Here is a 15,724-nt window from a genome sequence, read left to right on the forward strand (position 1 = left end):
TGCAATTGCCAATGTCACAGCATAGGTACATCTCAAAGCATGGAATCAGGTTGTGACTTCACACCTTCCCCCTTGCAATGTAAGAATCTAGGAGAAGCCTTGAGATAAGCCTGCCAAGCTCACCACCACCCAATCAATGCTTCTATACCGGGCTCGGCAAAAGCTTCTCGATGAGCCGAGGCACTAGGGCGTCGGTGGCGTTTGCTTTGGATCGGCGGCGTGCACTTCCATTAATGGTTCTGTCATCCTTCACCCACAATCATGCGTTCAAGCCTCAAACTTCCCCCTCCGGCCGTGGCCCGAATGGCGAACCCACGCCCTGTGAACCTCTGCTCCTCCCAAGCCAGCTATGTTGTAGTTAAAATGATACTACCTTATGCAGGTCGGTAAGCACCGCTGGTGAACCCGCGTGACACTACGGTGATCACTCCTGTTGCACCTTTCCTCTTTCCGTACTATTTGCCGGGAACTTGGAAGGAAATTCTGGCAGAGAATCTTTCTCCACTTTCCAAACATTGCAAAGTTTGAACCTCGTCAGCCCTTCAAGGACCAGCTTCTCAGTTTGTCGGTTCGGTACGGATTGAAGAACGCTACCGAGGTTGCCATACATCAATTAGCATACGTCCATCGTTGGCCAGTTCATACGTAGCTATTGAGAGTCTGTCTGAACTTCACACACGATTGGCGTTCCAACGATCGAAGTTTTGCCTGGTGCTCTTTTCTCTCTTCCAGAGTGGCATTGTTGCCCATCTTCCTCAAGCGCCATGGGTCCATCCACATCTCAAGATATCGACAGTAGCACTCTTGCATTGCTGGGCAAGAAGCAAGTCCTTAAGCGACGTTTCGGCTTCTGGTCTCTCTTTGGCTTCGCTGTATGTGAGCTGATTACCTGGGAGACTGTTCTTGCCCTGTTCAGCCAAGGTTTCGACAACGGCGGCCCAGCGGGTCTTGTCTACGGATTTATCATCGCCTGGTCGTCGACGTTCTCAGTATATACTGTTATTTCGGAATTAGCATCCCTTGCACCAATTGCCGGCGGACAATATTATTGGGTGTATATGCTTGCGCCTCCAAAATACAAAGTATTCAGCAGTTATATTGTCGGATGGCTAACGTCCCTCGCGTGGATAGCAACTGTTGCGACAGAAACAATCTTCGCTGGAACAATCTTGCAAGGCTTGATCATCCTTGACTATCCCGACTATTCCCCAGAACGGTGGCATGGAACTCTGCTCGCATATCTAGTAATTGCTGTGGCCATTTTTATTAACGTGGTGATTCCGGGAATGCTACCCAAGTTTGAGATCTTCATCATTGTCTTCCATATTGCTGGATTTATCACCGTTATATCTCTACTCTGGACCTATGCGCCACATAATTCGGCTCATTTCGTCTTCGCCACGAGTCTAAATGAAGGTGGATGGCCCACACAAGGCTTGTCATACTGTGTGGGATTTTTGGGAAACGTGGCAACTTTTGTACGTTCTCATGGCTTCGGCTACAGCGGTGGCATATGCTAATGGTCAACCCAATCTAGGTGGGTGCAGATGCATCTGTTCACCTTGCCGAAGAAGTCGAAAGAGCCGCTGTGAATATTCCCCGCGCCGTTCTATGCAGCATGCTCATCAACGGACTGGTGGGCTTTACAATGATGCTAACAATATTGTTCTGCCTGGGTGATGTGGACTCAGTCCTTGAGACGGCCACGGGCTATCCATTTATCCAGATCTTCAAAAGTAGGTTTCGAGATTGTTGTTCTAGATTCATCGCCTGTTGACAATCTAACATCTCTCCAGACAGCGTCCAATCCACCGCAGGAGCTACCGCTATGGGTGCTATCGTTCTTGCCTTAACGTGGGCTTGTGCGACAGGTATCATCACAACTGCATCACGCATGACTTGGTCCTTCGCGCGAGACAAGGGTACACCTTGGGCAACGATCATCAACACCGTGTCCAAGAAGCGACGCATCCCGGTCATGGCCGTCGTGGTGGTTACGACCCTCGCAGCTTTGCTCAATATCCTCTATTGTTTCTCGTCCACCGCCTTCAACGATGTTGTGTCCCTCACCATCACGGGTTTTTACTGTTCGTACTTGATACCAGCTGCGCTTTTGCTCTACCACCGAGTCAAAGGGCATATCGCCCCTCATAAGCAAGATACGCCAGGCTATCCAGTCGTCGATGATAGAAGTCCCTCTCCTCCCAAAAAGACACTCGACCCAAGTTCAAAGGAGGGGCAGTCTGCACACCCAGGACTTGATGAGCCATTAGCTGTGCCTGCACCCCGCGGTCGCCGCAACTCTGTTGCTCAAGCGTCTCTCGTATGGGGCCCTTTCCATGTCCCAGGTTTGTTCGGGACGCTCAACAACGCTTATGCGTGCGTCTACATGGTTTTCGTCATATTTTGGTCTGTGTGGCCGCCCGTCACACCGGTCAGTGCTGATACGTAAGCTGCGATTCCCCCTTTCTTGAGACCATAATGCCTGCCCCCCCCCAACCCCCGATGTCTTTGTCAAAGCATTCCATTCCTTTGCGTTGCGCAACAAGCTGCCCACAGCAGTAAATAGTATCGTTGGTGTTTTGCTAACTTTTAATGACGACAGGATGAATTACTCCGTGGTTGTGACTGGGGGTGTTATCATTTTCAGTATTATTTGGTACTACATCAGGGGCAGGAAAGAGTACCATGGCCCCGTGATTGATGACGAGGTCGCCGCTGTGATGAGGTTGGGAAGCGTGGTGGCCGTTTGAGGTTTTATGAACAGGGAGCATTTGAGGGGCTGGTTGCTTGAATCTTATAACCTAAATCTCATGGAGGTGTTGTGGCTGTTAGATGCAATGCATTTATCCATGAAATGCTACCACATGAATCTCTGAATAATTCCTGGTTCTTCCGGCCACTCGAAATTCTTGTACAAGAACACGTAGCCTGTTGCAACGTTAATCGCCAGATACCACAATAGCTCAATGTATGCCGAATACGCAGCCACAGCACTCAAGATCGTCTGAAAGGTAGACTCAGACTGCGCCTGCTTCTGCTTTGTCGCACTCTTGCTCTTCTCCAGTTGTGAAAACTTCTGCTGCGCTTTCGACTCAGGCTTGTGCTCAGGAACGGCCAGCCGCCACATGAGCCAGGGCATAATGAAATATCTCGGCTCAACGAGTGGCGCAGTGATTAGTGATAGAGTTGATGCAACGAGCCAGACGAGCATGTCGCTCACACTAACGGTATCAGCGCTGTGCAGAATACGGATCGTCTTCTGGTTGGGCTGAGATTCCGGTGCTCCCCCGAGAGCGGTCAGGGCCAGCCATCCGCATGCAAAGTAGAAGGGTATAACCGCATACTTGACGATCCAATGTCTTCTCAGTATGGCGAAGACGTAGAAGACGTAGTGTCGGTTGTCAGCGAGGGTGAAGGGATGGATGATCGTGTTGAAGTAGACAATGTTAAACATGAGTGCTAGAAATGTGGCAGTCGTGATGAGACTTGGTAGTCGGCGACGAAGCGCCGGAAGGTTGGAGAACAGGGGGAGTAAAACAGGCCAGGAGAAGAAAATTAGGAGCGGCCAAATGTAGAGCATCTGGGTCAGGTGAATAGTTGCAACGTGATTATCCTTGTCGCCCAGGACCACACCACCGTTCCATGCCACAAACGCTGCGAATGAGCCAAGAAGCAGTATCTGTGGCCATAGATCTAGCAGGAGCCTGGGCAAAACCGAGAAAGCGGACTGAGCAAGAGAGGTGCTTGTTTTTGAAACGTCTGTAGTGCTGGTTAGCGCTTGGACTGTTCATGTGGTCATGTTGGGGAAAGCAGGGGTTAAGTCGAACCTTTAAGAGATGCCTGTGACACCGGTGGGTCGTGGATCTTCTCAACGCCGACTTCTGCCTTGATGGTTTCAACAGCTTGGAGTCCGCCGAGGTAAACAGCTACCCAGAATATATTGGTCTGGCGGGCGCTAAGAGACAACAGCCCAGCCATAAGATGAAGACTCTGGGATAGAAATTTCTTCCATCCGCCCATAGAAGAGCCCGTTGCCCAGAATGTCTGGGCTAGAACGACGGTGAAGACACTGAACAGATCCGTATAGTATAATGCCGAGAAGAAGAACAGCAAGGGGAACAAAATGACGTTGAATTCGCGCTGTAGCACATTTTCCGATACCACGGATCTCTTCCCCACTGCCGCTAGAATGTACAACATTACCAGCGTTAGATAGAGGAGCACTGCATTGACATATCGCCATTCATTGGTGTTAGGCTTCAAGCCAGGGTCCATGTAAGCCCGGAACGAGTTGAGGAGATAAGAGAAGCCGTAAAGGCCCGGTGGAGTTGTGATTTTCGGATCCCATTGAGACCATTTCCCAAACCAATATGCTTGCACTTGTGGAACATGGAAGACTTCATCGAGATATGGTGCTGGAACGATGGTGTTTACATATTGTCGCCATTTACTGTGCACGACGTTGATGAAGAGTAGGAGGATGACCCGGAGGAACTCTGGGCTCGTGAAATACGCCATGAAGATTGATAATGAGGTAATTTCAGCGTGTCATGCATGTACGCAAACGCTCCAGAAGGACATGAAGATAAAAGAAGTCCTCACGACGCTACAGCTGGGATCTGAAACACCATCAGCTCTCCATGTTCGATGGCTCGTCAGAGAAAGGGAAAAGGGGTTCGAATTGCACGTGACTTGCCTACAGGCAAGGCGTGCCCATCACGTGTAAGAGCCCCTCCCTGGTTTCACAAATCACAAAACTGAGCTTCAAAATAACCATTTGCAACTTCAAGATCATCGGCCATAACAGCGATATCGCCCTATATGAGACATGCTTCGGCGAGAATAATCAGAGAAGTTCGGCTGCTCCTCAGCTCCACGGTACAACCTTCATCATGGCTCCGGTAAGTCTGAAAGGCGCCCACAAAGACTCGCTTCCACCCGCGCCTGCGCCGTTCCGTTTCTTCCCATCGGCAGTATTGACTAGATGACCCGTTCTGCAGCGAGGATTTACCCTTCCTCCAGCCAACACACAGTCTGCAAAGCAAGCGCGCAGCGCATTTTTCTGCTCGCTATGCCAGAAAGGCTACAGCCGTATGAATGAGTTCGAGGCACACGAATCATCCTACGATCATCAGCATAAGAAGCGATTGAAGGAGATGAAAGAGATGCAGAGACAAGTTCAACCTAAGAAAGAAGAAAAAGGTCCTTTGATGCAGATAAAACTTGGGACTTCCGCGAAGAGTTCAACTTCCGGGGGTGGTGGCTTCAAGAAGGGAGGCTTCAAGAATGCATTTGCACCGGCTGATGAGGAAGAGAAGTCTCAACCTGAGAAGGATGACGCTGCTTTGGTAGAGACAAAGCAGGCTCTGGACGAGGCTGATAGTGATGTCACGGATGATGAGGATTACTACGACCCTCTACGGCCAACTGGATGTATGCCGGGCTGCAAGAGCCATGTGGCTACTGGTCCTTGATCGCGTCTAGTTACAACCTTCGCATTGGCTTGTTTTCCCATACAATCGGGAAGTCTGCCACTCACCCAAAACTATCCTACCAGCAAAGCATGAAGGCTTTTGTGCCTTGTCTGGTATATAACAGAATCATCCATCCATCAACCAGCCGTGACTTGCTCGGCTTAGGACCTGCACCGCCAGGCCGAGTCAGGCATGCTTCGAAGGATCGAAATCCGCCACTACGACAAATAATTCCAGCCCGACGAAGCGATACCACGGCGGAAGGGAGGGAGACCAACCTTCAAAGTCAGCCGAGATCTTTTTAGGAGGGATACGAGGTACTCTGAGTAAATTTGGCTTACAATGCTCAAGCAAAGTGGCCTTGTTGGGACCAGGTCAACCAAGGTGGCTGCAGTAACTGCAAACAACGCCACAATAATGCAATAGACCAGGAGACAAAATTTCATGTACAGAACTTAATCTGCTCGGGATACATTACTAGAATCTCACTTTCTTGACATTCATGTCGTAACTGAGTACAGCAATGGCAGGGCCTTTAGGCGTTGGGTATCCCCTCGGTACCCCTAAGCTGTCTGACGGTCATTCGACATTTTCTACGGCGTCATTTGAAGCCTGCATAACTCCTTGGCATCGAACCTCGCAAAAAGTTTACGGCTCAAGGCCACTGACGTAGAATTGCAGTATTTCTCGAACAGCCTCGTTTGTATTGAACACCTTCATTTTGGCAAGGCGTTGGAGTTTGGGAAGCTGTCTATGAAACACTCAAGTATTGCCTACATCTCTCGCAGCACGGTTTTCTGTCAAAGACCCGGACCATCCCTCTTTGGGGGTATCATCTCAAATCCTTTTACTGCCAGGAAGCAATTCAGCACGCAGACCTGCCGACTCAAAATGAGTACCAATGGCGCGGCTGATGTTATCACTATAGATGACAAAAAGTATCGACGTGTCCGGGAGGGATTGGCGTCAGTTCTCGCACCGTACGGGGTTGAAAGAGAATCAACACCAACCAAGCAAGTAAAAAACAACGATGAGGGGAATCAGGCAGTCTTTTACAATCCAATCCAGCAATTCAACCGAGATCTAACCGTTCTCGCCATTACAATTTATGGAGAAGGTGCTGTTTTGGATAAGACCGCCCGTTTCAGCCAGAAATTCGGCAAGAGCAAGCGAGAAAAGAAAAAGCAGCAGACCAAGCCCAAAGACCTGGGACAGAGCAATGAAGAACCGGTGCCAGCGCAGGAGAATTCTCGAAAGCGCAAAGCTGACGACTTCGAGGAGCAGATTGTCGCAGATGACACGGCGGACCCTGCAAAGCGGCCCAGAGTAGATGAAGCTCTTGAAGGGGAAGATGACCTCCCAGTCACGCAATTAAATGGTGGCCGTTATTCTGCTACTGAAAGCACAGATATCAACAGCGACCAGAAGGATACTATCTCGAATCTAGAAGTGCAAGAAATGAAACCAACCACAGAAACACCAGCACCCCGACCGAGAAAGACCCCTTTCACCATACTAGACGCATTGTCCGCAACTGGACTTCGTGCATTTAGATATGCAAAAGAAATCCCATTCGCTACAAACATAGTTGCAAACGACCTCTCTCTGGAAGCAGTCAGAATTATTGAAACCAATATTGACCACAATGAAGTCAAGGGGAAAGTTCATTCAAATCTTGGAGACGCTCGATCCTTCATGTACAGCAAGGTGGGTAACGAGCATCAGAAGCAATCAGAAGGATATGTTCACCGCTTTGATGTTGTTGATCTTGATCCCTATGGCACAGCTGTACCATTCTTTGATGCCAGCCTTCAATCTATCCACGATGGAGGCATGCTCTGTGTGACTTGCACAGATGCAGGCGTTTTTGCTTCTACAGGGTATCCTGAGAAGACCTATGCTTTATATGGCGGGCTTCCTGTCAAAGGTCCGCACTCCCATGAAGGTGGCCTCCGGCTCATCCTGAACGCGATTGCCACTTCGGCGGCAAAGTATGGACTCGCCATCGAGCCACTTCTTTCGCTTTACATCGACTATTATGCACGTCTGTTCGTACGAGTTCACAAGAGACCGCAAGATGTGAAACTTCTTCCAGGAACAACAATGGCTGTGTACAGCTGTGGTCACGGTTGCGGATCCTGGACTACACAGCCCCTTCTGCGCAACCAACTTCAGAAAGCTAAAAATGGCGATACTTTCTATAAGTTCTCCTCCGCACAAGCGCCAACAGCTGGTCCAAATTGTGACCACTGTGGCAGCAAAACACATCTCTGTGGACCAATGTGGGCTGGGCCATTGCATCACCCCTATTTCGTAAAGCGAATGCTTGACAGAGTACCTACCCTCGACAAATCAATTTACGGCACCGTTGAACGGCTTCAAGGAATGCTTACGTTAGCACTTGAGGAAGACTTGTCACTAGAATCACATCAAATTCAAGGAAGCAGCACTGCTGCACAGAAACACTCCAATTCTGCAGATCCACAAATCATCCCTCGTATGCCTCCAGCAGTAATTGATCCCGCGCCATTCTTTATTATGCCCACGTCGCTCGCCAAGGTCATCCACTGCGTAACACCTCCTGAGGATCAATTTCGAGGAGCCATTCGCAGCCTAGGCTACCGAGTATCCCGCTCACATTGCAAGGCAGGAAGTATGAAGACGAATGCTCCCTGGAATGTTCTCTGGGAGATCATGCGAGAGTACATGCGAACGAAATCTCCAATCAAAGATGGCGCAGTGAAGAAGGGCACTCCAGGATGGAATATCTTGGCGAGGCTTCGTGGCACAGAAAGAAACTTTGTGTCTGACTTGAAAGACAGTAGCAAGATTCAGATCTCAAGATGTGAATCGAAGGAAGATTTGAAGATAGTGTTGCAAGGACTGTTATATCGACTAGGAAACGAAACGGTCGAGGACGTGATGGACAAGAAGGAACCAGCAAATATGTCAAATACAGCCAATGGTGATGAGGTGGTCACCGACACGACCGTTGATCTCGATAAAGATTCACCACAGCTCTCAGTAGACGTCATTCCAAGCAAGCTCAAGATTGTATTTGATGGAAAACTCGGCAAGGAACAGGATCGTGGGAAGTTAGTGAGATATCAGATTAACCCGCGCGAGAATTGGGGTCCGATGAATCGAGCAGGGAGAACCGCCCCATGAGGGGACCTCAAAGTTACAGGCCGTCCTCGGATTGTGATTGAGTCACATTGTTCTGAAACTAAGGGAGCTCTGATATCGTCGAACCGTCACTAGCACCACAGTATTCAACTCCCCAGGCAGAAATCAAAGTGCCGTACACGGACAGCCTTCAAGGAAGGGTCCTAGCACTGAGCGTGAGGGGGAGCTTGTGACTTTCCTCTCAAGCGGTCGGCCGACCGTTTTCTATTCACCTACCGGACGAGGGAGCATGATCCGCTGCCTTGTCACCCGGGACCTCACTCTTCATTTCATGAGAGAAGGAAATACCACACTTAATTTGATGGTCCATACAAGAATTTTCTCAAAGGAAGTTCGCTTCGGTTGGTTGCGGTAATTCACATGATCCTTTGTTTGCTCTCACTTTCAAAGCCATTATGCTACCCTTCCGTCCAGCTTCTCATCAAGCGGCCTTTCTCAAAGGCAGAGATCTTAGCGGATGTGAGGAAACTAGTTTTCTGAACTTTTGTTCCCGGTGCCGTGTCTATTCAGATATGGCCTCTCAAGTTCCAGCTCCAGTGCCACACGATGGTTCGAGGTACCTGCTCCGAAATAAAGCCAACGGTTCGAACCCAGGAACTGCAGGGAAGGCTGATGCGGCAACTACGAACGTAAAGTTCTCATTATACTAAAAGGCCTGGCCGGAAGTGCTCACTGTATCTAACTAGATCAAAACTCGCTACACAAGGCTCGCTTTTGAGTTGATGACTGCGAATCTCGATCTTCTCTCCGAATCAAGCCCTCTCACGACGGACGTACCATTGGATGGCCAAATCGATACATTTAAATCAGCCTTCCAGGCGGCGGGGTTCAGCCAAGAGTATGCAGAGGAGCTTATCGGTAGCGCTCTCGTCCGGCATGAGATGCGAGACCAGAGGCGGAAAAGGAAGAGGCGTCTCGTCATGTTCGAAAAGCGGGTTCGTCAAGTTGCCGACACCATGAAACGGATGGCGAAAGATATTCCCAAGGAGGACACCGTAGTAATGTCTTCGGAAGAATGCAAGAAGACAGTAAAGGGCGACGTGGTAGCAAGGGTGAATCTGAACTCAGAGCAGTACCAACTGGACGATGAGAAGCTCCTAGCCGAGCTGCAAGACCTGGTCAACAAGGGCAGAATCTGGATATCGAACGCGCCGTCCGCATCTGGCTTTGATGACGAGGATGATTGGACAACGGGCCAACAGAGCCTGGGGGGTGGCTGGTACGATGGCCCTGCGTCAAGCGCGGCTAACGTCAAGCTCGAAAATGCATACAGAAAGCCGGAATCATTGTCAAATAGTAACGACCCTTCGCAATCGCCGCCTGCGGATGGATTGAATTGGAGTGATCTGCTCCCTGAACCAATAGCTTGAGAGCGCGGGCGTTTTGGATCTTTTCTTCTGGAATTCCTTTGAGGGAAATGCAGACAGCACACAGCGAGCGGTTTTCGAGCAGTCTTTTGTTATAGGGTGTGCATTTACAGGCAGCCTCTTCGAATCTAGAATCTCAGCGAAGGGCTTCGACTTGACAGCCAATTTTGATTACATACGGTGCAAATCCTGGCGGGAAAACTCCGTATAGCATCCCTCTGATAAGGTTCTACATATGCATCACTGATAGTCTTCATTGGCAGTAATACATAGAAAATGCTCAGCTGACTCTAAATCTTCCAGTTAACTAAACTTGGTCCCCGTGAGCTTCGTGGCGGGCGCAAAGTGAGCATCATCCTTCTAAGATCTGGACTGATCGACATCGCACGCCTACCGCAAGCCAGATTCCTTTTCAGCATCGACCTCGCATGACAAGATCCGGCCATCGAATACGCAGGTTGGTACCTAGGTAGTACCCCACCTCGTACCTGAGACTTACAGGTGCCTGCTGGGTGCCTGCGCAACGTATTTGTAGTTTATATAACCAATTCGTAGTTCATTCGGAGGCTATTTGGTGCATTTCGGAGCCAGATGGTGCCGAAAGACAGGCGGGGGCCTAAGAGATCGCCGCCTCCACTATCTCACTTTATCTTCGTTCGCAAGCTGACAATATCGATGATGGGAGTCCAACTCGATCGAGTGGACTTACTTCACCAAATTGGCAATTAGTCCTTCTGCTTAGAGATGACGCCATGACGAAAAAAGCAACCGACCGTGCGAGAGATCTAGGCTATCCACGTTGTATATCTACTTCTATGGTTACTTGCATGCCTTGAACTAGCAGGTAGGGACCCAAAGGTATCGAGCTATTTCCTTTCAATTTTTTCTCATCGTCACGCTCAAGTTCCCCCAGCTTTGCTCGCGCTACATAGAACAGGCCACTCCCACCCACAGGCTCCAAAGGGAAAAACTTCCTATATCAGATTCCACATGCAAGTAAAGGCCACCACCAACAGACTGTTCGGCTTGTACAAACAAGCAATGGCGCAAAAGCCGGTCCTCATCTCGGGCGCAGGGTTGGCGTCGCTCCTGTTGGCGCGGTCGCTGCTGCGGTCTCAGATTCCGTTCCAGATCTTCGAGCGCGATGCGTCGCTCAGCTTCCGCGGGCAGGGGTATCGTCTTCGGATGTCGCGCGAGGGACTCGATGCGATTGAATCGGTGCTCGACCCGCCGGCGTTCCAGCGGTTCGACGACGCGTGCGGGAAGACGGGCGGGAGCGGACTCGTCGCGTTCGACGCCGTGACTGCTGAGGTGACCGAGGAAGACAACCAGAATCTCGGGTCGCGGGACGGGAAGGTCGTGGGGATTGCGCGTGGGGATATGAGAAGGTTGTTCTTCGAAGGGTGTGAGGACTTTGTGCACTTCAACACGCACGTCACGGGCTATGAGTTGACCGGCGGTGGAGTGCGGGCCATGTTCGCCGACGGCTCAAAGTCGGTCGAGGGCTCGCTGCTCGTCGCAGGCGACGGCATCAAGTCTACCATCGCCAAGCAGGTGTCTGGAGGGCTTCTCAAAGTCTACGACCTCGGCGCCAGAGGGATCCATGGACAGGCACCGACGGCCGCCTTCAAGTCTCTCGGTGAAGGGGTGTTCCGCGCCGTGGACAATACGAACCCCAACGGCCGGCTTTCCATCATTACCAACGTTCGTCCTAACGACATGGAGGATCCCAACGTGGAGTTCGGCTGGACCATGGTGGGTGTACCTGGTGTGATCAAGGCGCCCCACGATGACTATAGCATAGTCGGGAAAACGGCGGCCGACCTCGCGAAGTCGCTCACGAAGGATTGGAATCCTCGCTTCAAGCCGCTGTTTGACCAGATGAATGAGTCCGAGGCCGCTTTCTGGAAAATCACCTGCTCGACCCCGACCGGCGTGCCTGAGTGGCCCAATGTACCCAGAGTGACCGTGATTGGAGACGCAGCTCACTCGATGACCCCGGCTGGCGGTATTGGTGCTAATACTGCTTTGAGGGACTCGGCGTTGCTGGGTGGATTGCTACGTGATGCCGGTGGCTATGCTGACGGTGTGACCGCAGCTTATGAGCAGGGCATGAGAGTGTATGGCAGCGAGGCTGTCAAAACAAGTTATGGCCAAGCCACCAAAGCATTCAACGCCCAGATCACTGACTCAAGTCCGACTGTTTGAGGGGCCAGCCTGACCCATCCATCTGATAAACTATGGTGTCTATGTTGGAATGGCCTGGGGCTACACAAGAACACATTAGAACAAAGACAAGCCTCGTATATTCTGCGTCTGTGTTTTGCAGACAGGTGAACTACGGGATTATCTACTAGCCATGGATTCTGGTAGATCGATCGCGGCATGAGGGTGTACCGTGGCCAAAACAATTATGTATACAACAACAATTATATACACTAGGAAGACCGCTCAAATCTTACTTATGCAAGAGTTTGGCCACCAGGTGATCATGCGTACCAATAAAGATGTCGTCGTCTCGTCATCTCACGCCGTCAGTCATCGCCCGCATCTCTCTGACCAAACCTCGCACGACAGCAGCCTAGGATGATACCAGCGGCGGGCTGCGAAGATGACCCAACACTCCCATCGAAATCAGAATGGCATATAGGACTAAATAGTGATCCAAACTGATAGACAATCAGGGTGGTCATTGGTCATTCCAAGCGTCCTTCCCACCCACGTCCTTCATTGTGTATATTTGGATTGGGCGGGTACGACGCCATGGCAGCAGACAGGTATTGTAGTGATGACCGTGCGTAGGAGGTTCGGCTGTGTTCGTGTAGCTGGCAATTCTCAATATTATCAAGTCTCCTGCCTCGCGAGCAGTTGGCTGACGTGAAACATCCCGGGGACTGTTGCCGTGTGAGAGCTCTTCCTTCTATACCCTGAGGGCAATGGGTATGACGCAGCTTGAGATAAGTCTGAACGGACAGCGATTGAGGATTGTCGAAGGGTCGTGTTTATAGAATTGAGTCAGTGGTATAATCGAGATTATTCACTCTATATCAAAGCTGGTGCCACAGCCGCAACTGCTTTTCGCTCTCGGGTTGCCCACAATCTTGAACTGACTCCCAATCAACTCAGTCGTGAAGTCAACGGTGCTGCCCTTGAGCAGTTCCAGGGATGGCTGGTCCATGACGACCTCTGCCTTTCCTTTTCCACCAGCGTCCTCCATAGAATCAGCCGCAAACACAGTGTCTTCTTCTTGATCAATCTTTGAGCCATCTTCTAGGGACATCAAGTATTGGAAGCCGTGGCAGCCGCCAGATGTGACGGTCACACGGAGGTGGGAGTCTGAGGAGGAGGATGAAGAGGTCAATGTGTTCTTCTGAGGAGGTGCGCTCGTTATTTGCCGGAGGCGCTGGATAAATGTCTCAATCAAACGAACACTTTCACAGGAAGGAGGTAAAGACCCACCTTTGCAGCACGTTCTGATATCTCGATGGACATATCAACGCCGTTGTCGTCCACGCGGGGGTTCTGAAGGATTACCGTGGCTCGAACATTTGGAGTAGTTGAGAATTTCCGCCACGACTGGTATGGCGAGCCGGTAGAGGAACTCGCCCGCATGCTTCGTGGTGCTTGTGGATAGGCATGGGTGGTGATAGGCCGGCAAGCTTGGAAATAGGATCTCGGGTCATGACGGCGTTGTAGCGGCCGCGTGGCTCGGAATACAAGTCGATGAGGTGTCTGCGACATCTTCCAACTGGAGGTTCCCTGGTAGACACTCTTTATTCAACTCAAAAGGTGTCTATGTGGATGGAAAAAGTTGTTTTGAATATCTGGCGGGCGACAATAAAGTGACGCAAGTTGGAGAACCCGATGCCGAATGGCAGGCGCGGAAAAACCTTTGGTTGCGGTTGCTGACAATTCGCGACTTCGGTTTCGGAATTTCCACTTCCCCGCATCCGCCACCAAAATTTCATCGAAGGGAGTCAGAAACTCAACAATCTGATAGCAAACGGTGACGGGGGATATTAATGATATTGGGATAAACACCAGCCCTTCTGTGGCCAATACTATCATTTATTCCCCTTCTGAAACATACCTACGTTGCTACAGGACAAACAAAGCCCTGAACCTGCCCCATTACCGGAAGAAATTCGCAAGGCTGAGGGTTGGAAGTGCAGATATGGGAGAACCAAATGCCACGGCCAATGCTCCTTTAGAAAGCTTTTCCAAAAATACTGCCGAGCATCTAGATACCGCTGACCATCTATCTCGCTTCCGCAATGAATTCTATATACCGACTCTTGCAGATCTAAAACGGCCAACGTTGGCCAAAGCATCCGATGAGCTGTTATCACGCCCGGCGACCTATCTGTGTGGGAACTCCCTCGGGCTTCAACCCAAACGAACAGCCAATCTGATTAATGTTTTCCTAACCCAATGGCGTACCAAAGCCGTCACGGGACATTTCGTCGAGCATTCTGACTCTCCTCTGCGGCCTTTTCTTGATGTGGATGACCATGCTGCACGGCTTATGGCTCCAGTTGTTGGAGCTCTCGAGGCTGAAGTCGCCGTGATGGGCAGTCTCACGGCAAACCTCCATATCTTGATGTCAAGCTTCTACCGCCCAAGCAAGAAAGGCGAAGGAAGGTACAAAATCCTCCTTGAGGGCAAGGCCTTTCCCAGTGATCATGTAGAGACTCCGCCCCGACTGTTTCTGAGGTGAGACAACCGTGCTGACTGGGAATAGTATGCAATTGAATCACAAATAAAGCATCACAATCTCGACCCCACGGAAGCCATGATTATGATGGAGCCAGTTGATTCTCAATCTCCGCTGCTGTCAACTGACCAGATCCTGCGAGCAATTGATCAACATTCGTCGGAGCTTGCCCTCATCCTCCTTCCAGGAATACAGTTCTACACAGGCCAGTATTTTGACATGCAAAGAATAACTGTACACGCGCATTCTCACGGAATTCTCATTGGTTGGGACTGTGCGCACGCGGTTGGGAATATCGATCTTCAATTGCATGAATGGGATGTGGACTTCGCTGCCTGGTGTACTTATAAGTACCTCAATTCGGGACCTGGTGCAATGGCTGGAATTTTTGTAAATGAAAGATTCGGCAAAGTCGACATGGAGAACACAACCCAAAAGTTTTGGCCCCGTCTCTCTGGCTGGTGGGGAGATGACAAGAGTAGCCGGTTCCAAATGACCAATCGTGAGCCAGTGTCTGCGCGAAGCGTTGCTCGATGCTGATATTGGCAGAATTCTTTCCTCGTCCAGGCGCAGCTGGATTTCAGCTCTCCAATCCTAGCGCCCTCGACTTGTCTGCAGTTGTTGCGTCCTTGCAGATATTCAACGAAACCTCGATGAAGGATTTGCGACAAAGATCCATTAGACTAACAAACTATCTGGAACAACTGCTTGACCACTTGCGACAGAAAGTGCCAGGCTCGTATGAGATCATCACACCCAGGACCTCTCAAGAGCGTGGTGCTCAGATAAGTATTCGCCTTGCTCCTGGATTACTCGATCATGTACTCGAGATTTTGGAGGGCGAAGGTGTCATCGTTGACGAAAGAAAACCCGACGTCATAAGAGTCGCTCCTACTCCTTTGTACAACACTTTCGTTGATGTGTGGCAATTCTGCAAAGTCTTAGAAGGAGCACTGATAAAGGCAGCGGAGGCGAAATAG

At 50.4% G+C, this 15,724-nt stretch overlaps 8 protein-coding genes across 8 annotated transcripts; 6 read left to right on the forward strand and 2 right to left on the reverse strand.

Annotated features, from left to right (window-relative positions):
* Nucleotides 1-764: 764 nt before the first annotated feature.
* On the forward strand, nt 765-2,753 carry A1O9_04637 (uncharacterized protein; the record flags this gene model as incomplete). The annotated part of the gene is made up of 4 exons (XM_013406925.1): nt 765-1,478; nt 1,538-1,736; nt 1,797-2,448; nt 2,606-2,753. 4 exons carry the CDS (start codon nt 765-767, stop codon nt 2,751-2,753), a joined length of 1,713 nt encoding a protein of 570 aa, XP_013262379.1.
* Nucleotides 2,754-2,860: 107 nt separating this feature from the next.
* A1O9_04638 (uncharacterized protein) lies at nt 2,861-4,521 on the reverse strand (the record flags this gene model as incomplete). Its single annotated transcript, XM_013406926.1, has 2 exons — nt 2,861-3,762; nt 3,831-4,521. 2 exons carry the CDS (start codon nt 4,519-4,521, stop codon nt 2,861-2,863), a joined length of 1,593 nt encoding a protein of 530 aa, XP_013262380.1.
* A 374-nt stretch (nt 4,522-4,895) lies between these two features.
* A1O9_04639 (uncharacterized protein) lies at nt 4,896-5,477 on the forward strand (the record flags this gene model as incomplete). Its single annotated transcript, XM_013406927.1, has 2 exons — nt 4,896-4,976; nt 5,004-5,477. The coding sequence occupies 2 exons, from the start codon at nt 4,896-4,898 to the stop codon at nt 5,475-5,477; spliced, it is 555 nt and encodes a 184-aa protein (XP_013262381.1).
* Nucleotides 5,478-6,368: 891 nt separating this feature from the next.
* A1O9_04640 (uncharacterized protein) lies at nt 6,369-8,645 on the forward strand (the record flags this gene model as incomplete). The annotated part of the gene is made up of 1 exon (XM_013406928.1): nt 6,369-8,645. One exon carries the CDS (start codon nt 6,369-6,371, stop codon nt 8,643-8,645), a length of 2,277 nt encoding a protein of 758 aa, XP_013262382.1.
* Nucleotides 8,646-11,071: 2,426 nt separating this feature from the next.
* On the forward strand, nt 11,072-12,238 carry A1O9_04641 (uncharacterized protein; the record flags this gene model as incomplete). Its single annotated transcript, XM_013406929.1, has 1 exon — nt 11,072-12,238. One exon carries the CDS (start codon nt 11,072-11,074, stop codon nt 12,236-12,238), a length of 1,167 nt encoding a protein of 388 aa, XP_013262383.1.
* An 829-nt stretch (nt 12,239-13,067) lies between these two features.
* On the reverse strand, nt 13,068-13,642 carry A1O9_04642 (uncharacterized protein; the record flags this gene model as incomplete). The annotated part of the gene is made up of 2 exons (XM_013406930.1): nt 13,068-13,433; nt 13,490-13,642. The coding sequence occupies 2 exons, from the start codon at nt 13,640-13,642 to the stop codon at nt 13,068-13,070; spliced, it is 519 nt and encodes a 172-aa protein (XP_013262384.1).
* Nucleotides 13,643-14,204: 562 nt separating this feature from the next.
* On the forward strand, nt 14,205-14,747 carry A1O9_04643 (kynureninase; the record flags this gene model as incomplete). Its single annotated transcript, XM_013406931.1, has 1 exon — nt 14,205-14,747. The coding sequence occupies one exon, from the start codon at nt 14,205-14,207 to the stop codon at nt 14,745-14,747; it is 543 nt and encodes a 180-aa protein (XP_013262385.1).
* A 75-nt stretch (nt 14,748-14,822) lies between these two features.
* On the forward strand, nt 14,823-15,724 carry A1O9_04644 (kynureninase; the record flags this gene model as incomplete). Its single annotated transcript, XM_013406932.1, has 2 exons — nt 14,823-15,246; nt 15,294-15,724. The coding sequence occupies 2 exons, from the start codon at nt 14,823-14,825 to the stop codon at nt 15,722-15,724; spliced, it is 855 nt and encodes a 284-aa protein (XP_013262386.1).

The sequence above is a fragment of the Exophiala aquamarina genome (assembly GCF_000709125.1).
Source record: "Exophiala aquamarina CBS 119918 chromosome Unknown aczIA-supercont1.3, whole genome shotgun sequence".
Taxonomy (NCBI): Eukaryota; Fungi; Ascomycota; class Eurotiomycetes; order Chaetothyriales; family Herpotrichiellaceae; genus Exophiala; species Exophiala aquamarina.